The sequence below is a fragment of the Megascapheus bottae genome, chromosome 17 (genome assembly GCF_031878675.1).
Source record: "Megascapheus bottae isolate mThoBot1 chromosome 17, mThoBot2.hap1, whole genome shotgun sequence".
Classification (NCBI taxonomy): domain Eukaryota; kingdom Metazoa; phylum Chordata; class Mammalia; order Rodentia; family Geomyidae; genus Megascapheus; species Megascapheus bottae.
In genome coordinates, this window is record NC_143525.1 from 28,193,421 (window position 1) to 28,210,365 (window position 16,945).

A 16,945-nucleotide genomic window follows, 5' to 3' on the forward strand; every position below is an offset into this window, starting at 1 on the left:
CCGAGTCATGTTAACACTTAGGAAAGACCTGGGGCCTACCCAGCCATAAGCCAGCAATGGAGCCTGTGACATAGCCTGGCAGGTTGGGCTGGATGGAACTCCATTTCCCACTGAACAGTTACGAAGCCACTCACGTCTACATTATTCCAGAGTCATTTTGGGGGTGAAGAAGTGAATGAAGGAGAAATGACAAAGCAAGAGTGGTGTGGGATGAAATGGTGGCAAACATTCTACTACTAAACTATTCCCACCCCACTGCCTACATTCCAAATTTCACTTATACTGGCAATTAAGTACTTCACCAAGAAGATTGGAAAGGAATCTAGTCTGTTTCTCCGGCAATCATTATTTTGGAACCATGATCACTACTCCAAGTCCTAGTTCTTAAATTCAGGAACTTTTCTCCCATAAAAAGGTGATTTCTTTTAAAACTCAGCCCCAATCATGATGCTTTGGGGACAGGAAAAGTATGCATATGTGTCCTTTATTAATGCCCCTAGCAATTCTTTATGTCAGAAGTTCATCATCCCCACTTTTCAGAGGAGAAAACCAAACTAAGTGAGGGGATCAAAGACCACTCTTGGTATAGAAGACTGCTGCAACAGAATTTGGCCAAGTCATTCTGCAGAAAATGGTTCAAGACCACCCTTAGCAGACCCCACTCTGCCCAGGGTGAAAAGAAGCTCTCTAACCAGGAGGAGTACTTAAAAACAACAAAAAGAAAGCAAACAGTCAGAATGAGGTATAAGCTACATGCCCAAGTAATCTTTAAGGTGGGAAGGAATGTGAACACCTGTGGAAATACAAGTGTTCTTCTGCAAAAAAGGAACCAAAGGTGTGATGAGCCCAGGCTGCCCTCCACAAAGCCCAGGGGGGGAAGGACCTGGGATGCCTACCTTGGATTCCATAAAGCCGGTTGAGGCGTGACCGTCGGGCTTCATCAGTGTAGGGGACAGCAAGCCAAGGCATCTCACTGAAGTACTGTTTGAAAGATTCCTCTGACCTACAGGGAGACAGACAGAAGATAAGGCACTATTATCCTGTGTGCAACCACCAGCTGGTCCTCTCACCAGTCCCCTAGGTTGCGATGAGGCAAGGATTCCTAACTCTGGTGCTTCCTCCGCTGTCAGACCGTGGGTGGTGGTATCCTATCTGTCCTGGTATTCATCAAGAAGCAAAGGCATCCACACTGCAGGTGGAGCCAAAGAAAAGGTCTCACCTGTATCCTGCCAACCATTCTCAACATGGACAGGCCATCTTTTACAGGGAGCTTAGAACTTAGAACTATGCTACATGATTTAAATTTTTTTTTTTTTTTGCCAGTCCTGGGCCTTGAACTCAGGGCCTGGGCACTGTCCTTGGGCTTTCTCAAGGCTAGAGCTCTACTACTTGAACCACAGCACTATTTCTGGCTTTTTTTGTGCATGCTAGCTAGGCAAGCACTCTACCACTAGGCCAAACTCCCAGCCCAATTTTTTTTTTTTGGTAGGTCATGGGGCTTGAACTCTGGGCCTGTGCACTGTCCTTTAGCTCTTCAGCTCAAGGATATTGCCCTACCCATGGGCCTGGGGGTTGTCCCTCAGTTCTTTAGCTCAAGCCTACTGCCCTACCCCTTGAACCACTGTGCCACTTCTGGTTTTCTAGTGGTTAATTGGAGGTAAGAGTCTCCCGAACTTTTTAGTGCCCAGGCTGGCTTTGAACTGCCTCAGATCTCAGCCTTCTGAATAGCTAGGATTACAAGTGTGAGCCACTGTGCCTGGCTATGCTACATGATTTCTAACTTGTAGATTTCTAATTTACATATGGAGCTGTGATATAAATTATACATTTATATATTTTTTAATTTTATTTTTTTGCCAGTCCTGGAGCTTTCTCAAGGCTAGGGCTCTGCCACTTAAGCCAATGCATCACTCCTGGCTTTTTCTAAGCATGTGGAATCGAGGAATCAAACCTGGGTCTTCATGTTTGCAAGCACTTTACCACTAGGCCAAACTTCCAGCCCCAGGATCATACATTTAAAACTCTAGGGGAGGGGCTGGGAGTTTGGCCTAGTGGTAGAGTGCTTGCCTAGCATGCACGAAGACCGAGGTTCGATTCCTCGGTACCACATACATAGAAAAAAGCCAGAAATGGTGCTGAGGCCCAAGTGGTAGAGTTCTAACCTTGAGAAAGTCCAAGGACAGTGCTCAGGCCCTGAGCTCAAGCCCAGGACTGGCAAAAAAACAACAACAAACACTCTAGGGGAGACAATCTACTCAAGTGCTAGCCGGGCAGAGCCTCCCTGGGGCTGGCTTGAGGGTGGGGAATGGCCAGGAAGGGAGTTGAAGGAACCTTTGGTGATGGAAATGTTCTGCATCTCAACTATGATGATGATTACATGGGCAGGCACATTAGACAAAACTTACCGAAGAGGTTAGTTAAAATGTACACATTTTATTGTGTTGAAATTTGATTTCAATAAAGGCGATTTAAGCAGGAAAGCTATTTAAAACTTTCCAAAAATCTATGTGCCAGGTAGTATGCCATCAGGCTTGCTTCTTCCCACCCCCTCCCCCGACCTTTCCAGGACCATAGGGTAATTAACAGCACAGGAAGTTCAACAGGTCACAGCAACAGGTGGCAAAAGACCTCTGGTGTGCTGGCATCTCAGAGATCCTCCTGTGAACAGAGCCTTAGGAGGCAGAAGCACCTGGCAACTAAGTCTGGATTAGGGCTAGAGCTCTGAGCTAAAGGATGCTCACTGGCGAGTAAAGCAGGACAAAAGGGGAAAAGTGGGCAAAACTAAGACCAAAAGGGCCTGACTTCCTCAGGGAAGAACACTCCCCACTCTCCACCCTTTTTTTTGTATGTGATTATTTATCCACTCAGGTCCAAATAGTTCTAGCCAGAGTATATGGCCAGAGCTAGGAAAATGACTGCATATCCCATCCAAGACAGGTGCCACCGTGCATTAGTGTGTGGTTCTCTTCCATGTCCCTTTCTATATTTTCCTCCTGATTTTGAAATGGAATAAACCAGAAAGCACATCCTAATCTCAAATGATCTAGGCCTGGACTGGGATGTAGTCAGTGTTTGCAGCAAGAAGAGGTTTTTCCAGACTCTGTTCAGACAATTAAATGACGTGTTCTGACGTGAAGTGTCTTGGTCCTCTGCCAATAATCCCATCTCCATGCTCCACAACAAGAAAGGAAGTAATGTGAGGTAACAGATAGGAGTGCCAGCCACATACGGAGGAGTCACTGGCACACATTACCTGTCTGCACTAACAAAGATGATCTCAAATTTCTGGCCTGCCTCCTTGATCTTCCGGTAGGATTCCACCAACACTCGGGTAAGGCTTCGGCAGGGTGGGCACTGAAAGACAAGAGTAGGACCCAAAATATGCTATCAGGGGTCAGATAAGTAAGATCCAAGTAAACTTAGTTCATAAGAGATGAAAATAAGCTTGTCTCTCTACTTGGGGAGCATCCAGCCCAGGCTCTGCCCAGCCCATACTGTACGTCCGGAGGCAGCAGTTAGTGTAGCTCCTTAGGGACATTAGGGAAGCTCATCAGAATGGATTGGAGGGGAAGCCATTGTCTTGCTGCTGTCACTGTTCATAGTGTAAAGCACTTATTGCCTGCCAACAATGTGCAGGGGGAGGGCAAGGAGGCCAGAGAATGCTTGCCAAATATTCACATCTCCAGAAGCCAACCATAGGAAGGCTTGGTGGGTGCTTCTGCCTGGAGTAGGGAGGGACCAAACACTCACCCAGTGTGCAGAGAAATAGACTCCCACGTGAGACCCCTCCAGACTGCTGCTCTCCAGCGACTGCTCGTTATTTTTGAGCAAGGGCCCGGAAATGACTTCACTGAAGGGCTTAGGTCCCCAAGGGAATTCTAGACCTGAAACAAGGCGACAGGGGGAAGAATGTCAAGGCTCTTTGTGGTAGTTCGAGACCCAGAAAGTCCCCTGGTTGCAGGTGCAACTCCATGGTCAGATGGCATTTATAAAGACAGTCACAGGACCTCAGTTAACAAGGGAACCACAATGAGACTCAACTACGGCCAAGCCCTGCTACGCTTGGCACACAAGACCTACCTTCTAAGGGCCATCTCGGGATGTAGAAGCAAGGCTTCAGAGAGTCAGTGAAATAAACAGAACAGACTCCACAGGTAACTCAGAGGAGGTGAGTCAATCCCAGCCCTGGCATCTTAGTGGCTAACTCTGACTCCACATTTGAATTCTCTGGGGAAACTTCAAAATAGGATGAGGCATTTAGACTCAATTCCCAGAGATTCTCATGCAACTGATTTGGACTAGGGCCCAGGAAACCAAGTGTGACTTTACGTTTCATGAACCTTAAAGAGTAAAATCTTCCTAACCCCTATGTTAGACATATCCTGATGACATGTAAGCTCCAGGCAGAGAGTAAATAAGAGGTTCCCAGCACAACACAGCCATATCTTCTCACCGAGTGGTCCATGGCCCACTGTTTCAAAACAACCAAAGGAGTGTCTGGAAGAAGGAAATGAGAAGCAGGGACCAGTTAAAAATGCAGGTGACCAAGCCTACCATGAAACAAAAGGATACAAACCTCTCTGGAGGAGGGGGAGGCCAGAACATCTAGATTATTAGAACTGTCAGAGGGGAGGGAACAGTACATGACTGTTAAGGGATCGGCACTTAAGTCTGAGAAGGACTTGGTTCATCGTGCCCTGGTATATGGATAGGGTAAACTGTTCAACATGGGAATCCTTTTTACTGGGGAAATGACTGACCAGGCCTTAAGTTCTAACTGGATTGGTGAGAAAAGGAAGATCTCTTGTCACTCCAGTGCACGTGGAGAAGAGCAGAGGCGAGAGCAGCCTCTCCAGTGTGTGGCATCAGCATAGCCTGCAGGATTTAGGCAGCACCAAGAAATAAGGTGCATTTGGCACAAAGCAAGAGAGCCACGAAGGGACTGTGACTCGACTGTGATGAGATAGATGGAACACCTTTAATCCCTAAACCTGAAGTCAAAAGCCCTTTTTAAAATGTGTGTTATGCCAGCACTAGAGCTTACATTCAGGGCCACTGGCTCTCAATCAGCTCACAATTTGTACTCTACCACTTGAGCCACATTTCCATTTCTGGCTTTTGGCTATTTCAATATGAGTCTCTGATTTGTCTTCCTGGGCTGGCTTTGCAACTTAGGAATCTGAGATCTCAGCCTCCTGAAAAGGCAGGATTACCAATGTGAGCTACGGGTACCCCACTTGAAATCTAAAACTCTGAAAGCCAAACTAGTGCTCAAGAAGTTTTATATTACAGATTCCAGATTGTTATATTTATACTAGTGTTCAAGAAGTTTTATATTACAGATTCCAGACAAAGGATGTTCAACTGATAGTCTCTGCAAATACTTCAAGTCTGAATAACTTCAAAATATGAACTGTTCCTCCCTTCTAGCATTTCAGGTAAGGGATATCTATATTTAAAGAGGAAAAACAAACCCTCCTCTTTGCCTGCCTATAGCTGCCAAGGTGTCAGCCACTGCTGAAACGGCACAAGAGGTCAGTGTGTGGGTTCTCACTGCTTTTCAACAGTCTCCTCAGCCTTCCATGCTGAACTTCCTTTTCCAGACTCCATCTGCTTCGGCCCATGACTTAAAGGCCCCAGGAGGGACATTCGGATCCCTTTAAAAATCTTAACCATGACCAGGAGAACACCATCATTTCATCAAGAGCATACTCTAGCTGGCCAACTCGACCACTTACATATATCTATCTCACTAGTACGCTCTCCACCAACCAGAGGAGGTCAGGAAGGGAAGCAGGGGTGTCTGGTGATTGGAGCACAGAAAAACACAGCAGTTCTTTACCTTCGGGGTCATCTCGGATCACCAGGAGGCCATTCCTGCACACAACCTTTCCAGTGGTGGCATCTAGGAATATCAGTGATGGAATGTTGGAAATTCGGTATTTGTTCCAAAGTTTCAGCTGTAAAAAGAAAAGGTAAAGAATCTAAGTAAAGCCCAATCAGATCCCTTATGGAGCCTTTTCAAGTTCCGTGGGCCCTAAGAAGAGATGAATGGGAAAGCAGTAGAGTGTAAATAAAATAACTGGCCCAAAGCAGGGCTGCTGGGCAAAAGAACAAATTAACTCCAATCCCACATGGTCCCTGTGGTCTGTAGAGTGCAAGTCCCACCCAAGCTCAGGCGATGACAGAGGTGTTAGGGGATCAGGCTCCTTCCCTGTCTCCCTCAGGGGCATGCTCTCTGAAAACCATAGCAATGTGGCCATTCCTGGACACAGGAAGAAGGGGGTGTCCTAGGGCAACAGGCCTCAGGAGGCAGGATGCCTGAAGTGGGGGGGGCACAGGGGAGGTGCGTGAAGGGAGGGGGCAGGGCATCTGTTAAGAAACAGTAGGCTTGGGGCCAGGAGTTTGGCCTAGTGGTTAAAGTGCTTGCCTAGCATGCATGAAGACCCAGGTTCGATTCCTCGGTACCACATACATAGAAAAAAGCCGGACGTGGTGCTGAGGCTCAAGTGGTAGAGCTCTAGCCTTGAGAAAGTCCAAGGACAGTGCTCAGGCCCTGAGCTCAAGCCCAGGACTGGCAAAAAAAAAAAAAAGAAAGAAACAGTAGGCTTCCCTGCCTGTAGAGATCTGTTTGTTGGCAGGAAAGGAGGCCGATCTCAAACTAGATGGGCCCTAGCAGACAATTTGCAATAACCAGTACTGTCACTCATCCCAGAGAGGTCTGGTTCAGGATTCAGACAAAATATTCTCAAGAGAAAGATTCAACAGTAAGCAAGATTGTCCTGCCACTGATATGAGAGGCAGTAATTTGTTGTGCAAAAAAGAAGAAAGGGAAGGAGGAAAGGAAGGAGGAATGAAAGGATGAAAGGAAGGAAGATTAAGATGACTTAACTTTTTTAGTTTCAAAATAATTTTGAGGGGAGAGACGTTATCATTGGAAAAAATTAATAATTACAGTAACCCACAAACATTCAAGTAAAAAAGTCATCCGTCCATGATTCACCACTTAGGGAAAGCTTAGACCATTTTTGGTAGTCCTGGGTTTTGAACTCAAGTCCCTGTGCTTGCTAGGTAGGTGCTAAATCATTGGCTTAGACTCTGTCTATTTCCATCAGTCATTTTATTTGTGTGTGTGTTGTGTGTGTGTGTGTTTGCGTGTGTGTGTCCTAGGGCTTGAACCCAGGGCCTATGTGCTGTCCCTGAGATTTTTGCTCAAGTCTAACACTCTATACTACCTAAGCTACAGCTCTATTTCTGGCTTTTTGGTGATTAATTTGATGAGAGTTTCAAGGACTTTCTAGGGTGACTTCTAACTGAGATCCTTACATCTCAGCCCCCCTAGCAGCCAGGAATACACAGGAGTGAGCTACTGACACCTGGCTTGCACTGTTTTTTGTTTTTTGGGTTTTTTTTTTTTTTCCCCTAGTCCTGGGCTTGAGCTCAGGGCCTGAGCACTGTCCTTGGGATTTCTCAAAGCTAGAGCTCTACCAGTTGATCTCGGCACCATTTTCAGCTTTTTTCTATGTATGTGGTACCGAGGAATCAAACCTGGGGCTTCGTGCATGCTAGGCAAGCACTCTACCACTAGGCCAAACTCCCAACCCAGCATTAGTTATTTTTGAGATAAGGTCTTGCTTTCTGGCTGAGGTGCCTGGACTGAGATCTGCCTATTTTAAGCCTCTTACCATAGCTGGCAAAACAGGCATATACTGTCATACTCAACTTCTGTTTTGGCAGGGTCCTCCAGACTTTTCTGCTTGGGCTGGCCTGAGTGGGCTGGCCATGAGGTATCTATTGGATGAACAAGTGATTTCAAGTAGGTACCTAGACTAATGAATCTGGACTCTGGAGAGAGGAAGGTCTTGAGACAGAAATCAAGGATCATTAGTGGCCAGATGTCTCAGGCGGGGACATGGCTGAGGAAGAGATTACAGGGCAGTCAGTGACTGCAGACACAGAGGGCTGGGGAATGCTAGAAAGGCATGGAATGTAGCGAGAAGAGGGGAGGCAACAGTGTTAGATGCTGCTGCACAAATCCATGGGGTTAAGGGGAAGTCAATGGCCCAGAAGGAATGGGCATAGTTCTATCCAGCATGTGCCCAAAGAGAGGTCAGCAGGATTGGGGACTGAGATCAGCCAAGGAGAAGTTACCAGAACCCTATCTCAACAGATAACCTGAGGGTAGTGGCACTCACCCTAATGGCAGCCACTCATGAGGCAGAGGTAAGAGGATGGTAGTCCTAAGGCAGTTTGGACGACAAACTGAAATAGAAAGGACTGGGAGCGTATTTGTTGCTCTAAGGTTAAATGATCTTTGCTTTTTTTTTTTTAGAGAAGAAATCTTCCTTGGTCCTGTCTATTCAAGGATTATTAGGATCGCATCCTCCCTGGGGTCCACACAAATGAAAAGAACACTTTGAACAGAATTCTTTTTGAATAACTAAATGTTTCCTAAAGCAAACTGCAGTCTGTGAGCCTTAAATAGAAAGGTAGCGTATACAACATGATTACCACAATAGAATGGTTCAAATGTAGGCACCCAGATTACATGTGAAATGTATTTACATGACTAGGGTTTGAACTCAGGGCCTTTGGCTTGCAGAAGGGCCATACTCCCAGCCAGACAAGATCCATCTTTTCTCTCAGCACTTTCCTTGGTGAACTAAGAAACTAACTTGTTCAACCCATAAGTACCCTCCTCCCTAGATGGAGTTTTTCTTTCTCACGGGGTCTAGGAAGACAGTGAGTGGGTCTTGGCATGTGTCTTATCCATTCATTGTCAAATCTTTGTTTCCTGGTGGAGACCCACTGATTTAGTGGAAAATTTGCATTTGGACTCAAAACTGGCACTGAAGTGTGGATCTTTTTATAGACTAACCCATCACATGGTAATTTTATATGACTGTGATTTATTTAGGAACTTATTCATCAGTGAGCCATGTCCATGAGTGACATGGACTTTCTTGGGCTGCAGTATCAAGGTACTTGGTTATAAAGCAGAGTGGATGGCACAGGAATGATCACTGTGGCCTGGGCTCTGCGGGTTTCAGTGCCTGTCAAAAGGTGCCTCTTAGGTTGGAGAAGTCATGGAGATCTATCTGTGCCAAGGATTTGCTTATTCTGACTGCACATGGGAAAATCTTGAGCTTAAAGAATGAATCACCTCTGGTGCCGGGAGTTTGGCTTAGTGGTAGAATGCTAGCCTAGCATGCACAAAGACCCAGTTTCAATTCCTTGGTATCACATACATGGCGCTGTGGCTCAAGTGGTAGAGCATTAACCTTGAGAAAGCCCAAGAATAATGCTCAGGCCCTGAGTTCAAGCTCCAGGACTGGCAAGAAGAAAAAAAAAAAAAGAATCACCTCTGTGCTTCTCAAAAAAAAAAAAAAAAGCCTCAAAAACAGTGGTTTTACAACCATTTGGGGGTCACTTTTGAAGATATAGTTTCTGGATATTTTTCACTAGAGGAAAAAGTGTACCCATGTGTACACACACACACACACACACACACACACACAGAGTCTGTGTGTAATTTCCCCTGAAGCCTGTCGGTGGAACCTGCCTGACTGAAGGATGTCTGTGAGCCTCAATAAAGCCCCTCTTGTCTTAAGAGTTCATTTCAGTGTGGTTCTTGACTTTGACCTTGACCGGCAAGAGCTATTATCCTGTTCTATCTTTACTCCTGCAATTAAAGTCTCCTCCCATACAATCAGCTTGTGTCTGAAATCTAAAATACTGGCAGAGCGAAGAGTGAGCTGTAAAATTCTTCCACCACCCTACCGCTGCTGATCTGCTTCCTGGAGTGGACAGGTGTCAGTAGGGTTCAATCCACCCTTTCTTTGCCTGTGGGTTGGTAACATGAAAGCACCCAGGGCTGAGAGCTAAACTACACTTGTCTTTAAAGCATCCCCCCAAGACAAGTTTATGTTCTTCCTTGGTATAACATGAGAGCTTGGCCAGGCCTCACCCAGTGAGCTAGCTGCCTCCCTCAACAACCCCATCAGAGCACTTAACTGCTCATGCTTCTTTACCATCTTGAAGGAAACAGGCTTCAAGGGACTGGGCTACCATGCTGGCTTGCCCCTTGTTAGATTATCAGTGAGGAAAGAGGAACCAGCTTTCATCCTCCACTCTCTCCCCCACTAGTTCAATCATACTCACATGGCAAGATGAGCGTGAGAGTGAGAGGAGGCGACAGTGAATGGAGGCACTAAACTCCTAAAAGCACTGCACACATGGGACAAATCACTCACACTGAAATCTATGCGTATTTCCCCTTGCCCTGTCAGTGTCCTCCTCGAAAACCATTTCTCTGGCCACAATATTTTACAGCAAATCAATCAACTGTGCAGTTAATAGGCTGTAAATGAAACGACTCGGGAAATGGGTATTTCCTTCTGAGCAAATGGTGTTTTTCCATAGCATATAGATACTTGTTTTATGAGATCTATTCCCTGCTCTCTTTTGTAGATTCCCAGATTTTAAAGGAACATGTAAATAAAAAAAACTAAATCTTTGAAGACAAGGTCTTGCTTTGTTGAACTTGGCAGGCTACTGAACTCAGTACTTCAAGTGACCCTCCTGCCTCACCGACCTGAGTAGCTGGGACGTCATACAGCTGCCATTGCCTGGGTTGACTGGATTTTTTTTTTTTCTTTGCCAGTCCTGGGCTTGAGCGCAGGGCCTGAGCACTGTCCTTGGACTTTCTCAAGGCTACAGCTCTACCACTGAGATGCAGCATCACTTCCGGCTTGTTTTCTATATATGTGGTGCTAAGGAATCGAACCCAGGTCTTCCTGCACGCTAGGCAAGCACTCTATCACTAGGCCAAACTCCCGGCCCCGGATTTTTTTTTTTAAATTGCCTCTTGGGATTTTGCTTTTCACTCTGTCTAAGAGAATCCTCATATAGCATGTGACTCTGGAAGGGATTTCTTTTTGGTTTCCTCACTTCTGGCTCAATGACTAAACCGTGAAATGCAACATAGTCTAGTGCAGCAGGACAGGCGTGGGAGGGGAAGGAGCTGAGTCAGGTTCTTCCCATCCCTACTGCCTTTGAAGCTGAACTTGGGCGGAATCGGAATCGAGGGCAAGAGCTCACATTCTACTGGACAGGGGAGAGTTTTCAAAAAAAAAAAAAGGCCCAGGGCAACCTAAGCACCTTAAAAGGACGACACCAAGGTTGGGAAAGCCCAAGTGACTTACATAGCTCACATCTGCTTTATCTCTGCATAAAAAGGCCCACTTAAGGTTCATTTTGATGAGTTTTTTGATTCATTGTGTCTCCTTCTTCCAAGTTACCCAAAGATCAGGTGACTCCAACAGATATATCCTAGGAAAACGCTGACCTAGAAATCTAAGTGTGGATGATTACTAAGTCAAACTTCAAAGCAAGGCAACAAAGACGACACAGAAGAGAAACAAAGTGAAGACAATATTAGCTCAACTTGGCAGAAATCAGAAAGGATGACAAAATGGGCCACGCAGTTTCTTAAGATTCCAAGGTTGTGGTTGGAACACTCATCCTTGGGATGCTGGCCAGAGCAGCCTTTTATAGTGGCCGTGAAACAATGAAGCAAGTATCACAATGGATGGGATTTGGGAGCAGAGGAGAAAGCTGAGCCGTCATGCAGCCCGGGGAGGATTAGTCAGCACCCACAGATGCCACAGGGAAACAGACTGGTGATTTCTGAGAAGGCCCTGCTCCTGAGGGTGACACAGGATCTCTGCCGCTCTCTCAGGCTGAGGAGTGGGGCTTGCACTTGACGGAGGAGCTTAGCTTTGATTTCTCAACGGCTGCTGCAGATCTGTGTGGTGAAGCCAAAGCTAACACAGATGGAGGGTTAAGCAGCAGACTTCTTGGCCAGGTCAGCTGGAGCCTTCTCAGGAAAACTACCCTTGCCCTTCCACCAGCAGTCAAAACCCCCCTTTTGGTGAGCAGCATTGAAAAACAGAGTCTTAAGCATTCCCACGTTCCCTAAGCAAACGTGGCAGAAGCTCATCACAGACATACCAGAGGAATGTCCTTCACCTCTGTCATCAAGGCAATGGATACCTAGATGCTACCTGGCCCAGGTTCTGCAGCCAGACTGCGTGAGTCTAAGTCAACTCTCTCCACTTCATAGTTGGTCATCTCAAGCAAGCTACTGAACTTCTCTCTGCTTCTTCATTTGCAAAAGTGGGATAGCAGAACCGCCTCGCATTGGGCTGTTGCGATATAATATGTATGTGTTGTGCTATTGTTCAGATAATTGTAGTTGACATGCCAGAACCCTCTTCCAAATTGTCCTTAGGACTTGATCCTTTCACCCTCAGATGTCAGGCCAACATTTTGATTTCCAGACTCCTGTAACTTGATTCCCAGCAAGTGATTTGACAGGCAATCGATATTTTTACAGACTGGTGGAGTTGGATGACCAGACAAATGACTTAGATCACTATGTGTTCAATCAATGAATGATGGGCAAATTAATGCATGGGGAAAAAAGGGACAGAAGAAGGGAAGGAAGAAGGGAGGGAGGGTACATTATCCTACACTGCCTAGATGCTTGCCTATTTAAATGGCTTCTTCAACTCCTTTTCTGGATCCTTGGGGGATCAGAATGTTCTTTAAATTGCATTTCTTATTTGGAGTTATACATAAGTGCCAGTGAAATCAGGGCTCCTCTCTTGTTATCTAACAGTGGCCCTAACCTCTGGACTCTACACCATCCCTCTGCTTGGAGCAAACACAGGAGAAAGCAGCCTGTGAGAGCAAGGAGTTGATGCACTGGAGTAGGCCAGGATGGCTGCAATCATCACTAGTTCCTGAGAATTCAAGTTCCTCCCAGTGGATTTACACTTTTAAAAACAAGATCTCACTAATATAGTTCAAGTTAGCCTTTAACTTCCAATCCTCCTGCTTCAGCCTCCTCAGTGCTGGGATTACAGGAGTATAGCACCATGATTACTTGACCTGGAATTTTGTGTGTGTGTGTGTGTGTGTGTGTGTGTGTGTGTGTGTGTGTGTGCGCGCATGTGTGTACACGCGCATGTGTGCGCACACGCGCGTGCGCACATGCACACTATTCCTGGAACTTGAACTCAGGGCCTGGGTGATGTCCCTGAGCTTTTTTGCTCAATGCTAGCACTCAACATTTCACACAAATAAGCACAAGAAGGTTAAAAAAAAAAAAGACCAACTAAAGTGAAGCCAGGTATGGTGACACATGGTTATAATTTTAGCTACTCGGAGGCAGAGGCAGGAAGATTATAATATGACACTGGCCAGGCAAAAAATATGAGACCCTATTTGAAAAATAAACTAAAAGCAAAATGACTGGGTATATGGTTCAAATGATATAGTGGCTGTGCAACAACATGGGTTCAAACCCCTAGAACTACAAATAAACAAACAAAACCAACAACAACAAAAGAAAAACTAGGGGAGAATGATAAAAGGGATGAAATTGATCAAAATGCATTGTACTCATAAATATCTTCAATGAATGGCAGTTCCTCTGCACAACTAAAGACAATTTAAAGTAAGACAAACCTGAAGCAATGCTGCTTGTGGCTCAGAGGCCTGTGTCTGGCCACTGGCACTGGCAGGAGAGTGGCTATGTCACCAGGTGATGAAGGCTACAATAGAACACTGGTGAGGATGGACCATGAACTTGAGGAAGAGGTTGTATCCCAAGTGTAGTCAGTGTTGGAAGCAGAGAAAACTAAAGGAAGCACATTCGGAGATTTCTCCTGGCCACTCCTCCTTTTACAAACACATGGAAAGTAACTCAGCCACTAAGCTCCTTTCAGAAAGCCTCATCTGCACATCAGTTTCCAATATCAGCAACAATTATAAATCAAAAAGATTAAGGGGGTGGGGCTGTGGCCACAAATACAAAGGCAAATGTGTACATGTTTTCTTCTCACCCTTTCAAAAGTGCTACAGTGCAAAGCATCTCTGCATTTTTCCCTTCCACAGATGGCTTGCAAAGCCTGGCTCCCTAACACTTAGAAGTTGGTATCATTTGTAACACCCATTAAAGAGATTCATTTACTAAGCCATGCAACTTCCTGTCCTAAGGACTCCAGGAGCCAGGAGATGAGCAGTTTGCTGGAAGTACAAAGCAGAAGCAGCATATGGCCACCACATTCTAACCAGCCAGAACCAGAGACAGGGGGACGGCGGCTGGGTTTCCCCATGCTGCAATTCTCACAAGCTGACAGAGGGATTTTCTATAGCCCATCTGCTCCCCAAACCTCCCCTGGGCAGAGTGGTTTGGAACAGAGGAGTGCCTTGTAATAACAGGCTACAAATAAGGAAGAACCAAAGAAATGGCTGGAAGTTTTCCTATGAGAGGAAAACTAGAGCTAGAGTGGGGCTGGAAGGTGAGAGACGTGTCCAGTGGGGAGACAGGATTTTTGTGGCTCCTGTCACTGTGCATCCTTCCACAGACAGGACTGGATTGGAAATGAGTTCAAGTGTGTTCATGTTCTCTGTAAACAGTGCCTTTTCTAATTGAACACTAGGGACCCTGATCTACAACCCTCTTTGAGAGACATGTCACCAGCCAACCCAGAAAATTAAGGTCATACTGATGAGCAACAAATTCTGTTTCTTGGCCGGAAGTTTGGCCTAGTGGTAGAGTGCTTGCCTAGCATGAACAAAGACCCAGGTTCAATTCCCTGGTACCACATACATAGGGGGAAAAAAAAAGCTAGAAGTGGTGCTGAAGCTCAAGTGGCAGAGCTCTAGCCTTGAGAAAGTCCAAGGACAGTGCTCAAACCCTGAGCTCAAGCCCCAGACTGGCGGGGGGAAAAAAAAAATCTGTTTGTTTTCACACCAGATCTTTACAGGTCCATGAGGTTAAAACAATGCAGAAAGGCAAAGAGGAAGTGTAGGAATATAAAGACCATGAGAGGGAGGAGGAGTGCAGTGCTTGTCCAGACAGCGTTACCTTCAGCTGTTTCTGCTTAGCGGAAAGGTGGTGGTAGATGTTGCTAACCTGCCCCAACCTGGGGCCTCAGTATTAAATTTAAGGTGGCTGGATCTGGGAGTCTGACCACAGCTGATGAAAAGCAATGTATCTATATCTGTCTTCTCTGCTAATTAAAAAAAGGTGTGGGGGGGGGTGGGGAGGCTCACGCCTGTAATCCTAGCTACTCAGGAGGCTGAGATCTGAGGGTCGTAGTTCAAAGCCAGACCAGACACTAAAAAGTCTGAGACTCTTACCTCCAATTAATCACCAGAAAACTGGAAGTGGTTCTGTGGCTCAACGTGTAGGGCAGTAGCCTTGAGCTGAAGAGATCAGGGACAATGCCCAGGCCCAGAGTTCAAGCCCCACAACCAACAAAAAAGAAAAATAAAAAAAGAAAGAAAATGAAAAAGGAAAAAAAAAAAAAGACAAGCTAAGAAAAGAAAAAAAAAAAAAAAGACAAACTAAGTATAACACCTACAATGCCAGCTACTCAAGAGGCAGACATACGAGAATTTCTGCCTAAGACTGACCCTGGGCAGAAACATTAACTGAAACTAAAGTCAAAAGGCCTGGGGGCATGGCTCAAGAGGCAGAGCTCCTGCCTAGCACGTACAAGGCCCAGAGTTCAAAACACAGAACAACTATAAAAAGAAAAAAATTAATTATACGAAGTTTCCTATAAGCTCCCCAGGAAAGAGTTATCAGTACTGACCCCTAGGGACAGGACAATGGGGCCCCAGCAGCCTCAGATCTAGCTGGGCTGATACAACAACAGGCTCTGGTTTTCTACAAATGCAAACATAGCTCATGGAGGCCACACCTAGCATGGACACCTTGCACATGAGTGCCAGGTGCTACAGTGAAACAGGGCCAAGGAGAGAGGGGCAGGGGCATCGCCCAAAGTGTGTGCGTACGTGTGTGTGTGTGTGTGTGTGTGTGTGTGTGTGTGTGTGTCTGTCTGTCTGTCTGTCTGTGTATCTATGTACGAGGGCTTGAACTCAGGATCTGGATGCTGTTTAAGCTTTTTTGCTCAAAGCTGGTGCTCTACCACTTGAGTCACAGCTTTACTTCTGGCTTTTTGCTGGTTAATGGGAGACAAGAGTCTCATGGACTTTCCTGCCTGGGCTGGCTTCGAACCATGATTCTCAGATCTCAGCCTCTTGCACAGTTAGGATCTCAGGTTTGAGCCATTGGCGCCCAGCTTAATAAGGAGTTTTTAGATGTGATCCACCACATCAATATCAAGAAGGAATTTTATCCTTCCAGAATCTTACGGCCATTGTTTTAGCAAAAGCCTATCACAGTCCCCCTCACAGGATGAGGACCAAACCTTACGCTGCTTTGCATCCTCAGTGCCTTGCAAAGTAGGCACTCAGTAATGCCCATGGCAATGCCTGCAGACTGAGAATGTGCTAGCTGCTTCTCAGATGTGACTCCACAGACAAAGCATGAGAAGCCAGTGAGCCGCTCGTGTGTTTTCACACATATATTCATCACGGTTCCTAAGCAGCTACTCGCTAAGTTGACATCCAAAAAAGAAATCAGGCAAATAGTCTCAAAATGCTGTGCAGCTTCCAGTAGATCAGGAATGTGATTGCATAACGCCTCCTAAACCAAATGCTATAAATTACAAGTCAGCGGGCTGAGCTTTTCCATGTCCACGCTCCAAAATGAAAATAAGAGCAGGAAGTGTGGTTTGTGAGAACGGCGGCAATGTTTATCATCTCAGCACCACCCGTACCTGCTCCACCGTGGAGCCATTAGCACTCAGCACAGCACTCTTTCCAATTTCCTACTTGATTGTTATTTCATCAGGGTTTCTGCACCCTGCTCTGTTTCTTGGCAGAACTTTTCTGAGTGCCCACTTTCCTGCTTCAGGAAGTCCCCACTGTGTTCCAGCCAAATGACAAGGAGAGGAAAGGAAACATTTACAATGATGTGAGAAATTCCCATTCTGGTGGGGAGGGGGAGATCAAAGGAGACAGT

General features: G+C 45.9%; 1 protein-coding gene across 1 annotated transcript in view; it reads right to left on the reverse strand.

Annotated features, from left to right (window-relative positions):
• Window positions 1–16,945, reverse strand: part of Nxn (nucleoredoxin) — a 136,381-nt gene that overhangs the window by 16,691 nt on the left and 102,745 nt on the right. The window contains exons 2-5 of the mRNA XM_090350490.1: window positions 5,843–5,960; window positions 3,751–3,884; window positions 3,254–3,354; window positions 897–1,003 (exon numbers count right to left, since the gene is read on the reverse strand). Coding sequence (XP_090206616.1) covers window positions 897–1,003; window positions 3,254–3,354; window positions 3,751–3,884; window positions 5,843–5,960 — 460 coding nt within the window. The remainder of the gene's footprint in view (window positions 1–896; window positions 1,004–3,253; window positions 3,355–3,750; window positions 3,885–5,842; window positions 5,961–16,945) is intronic.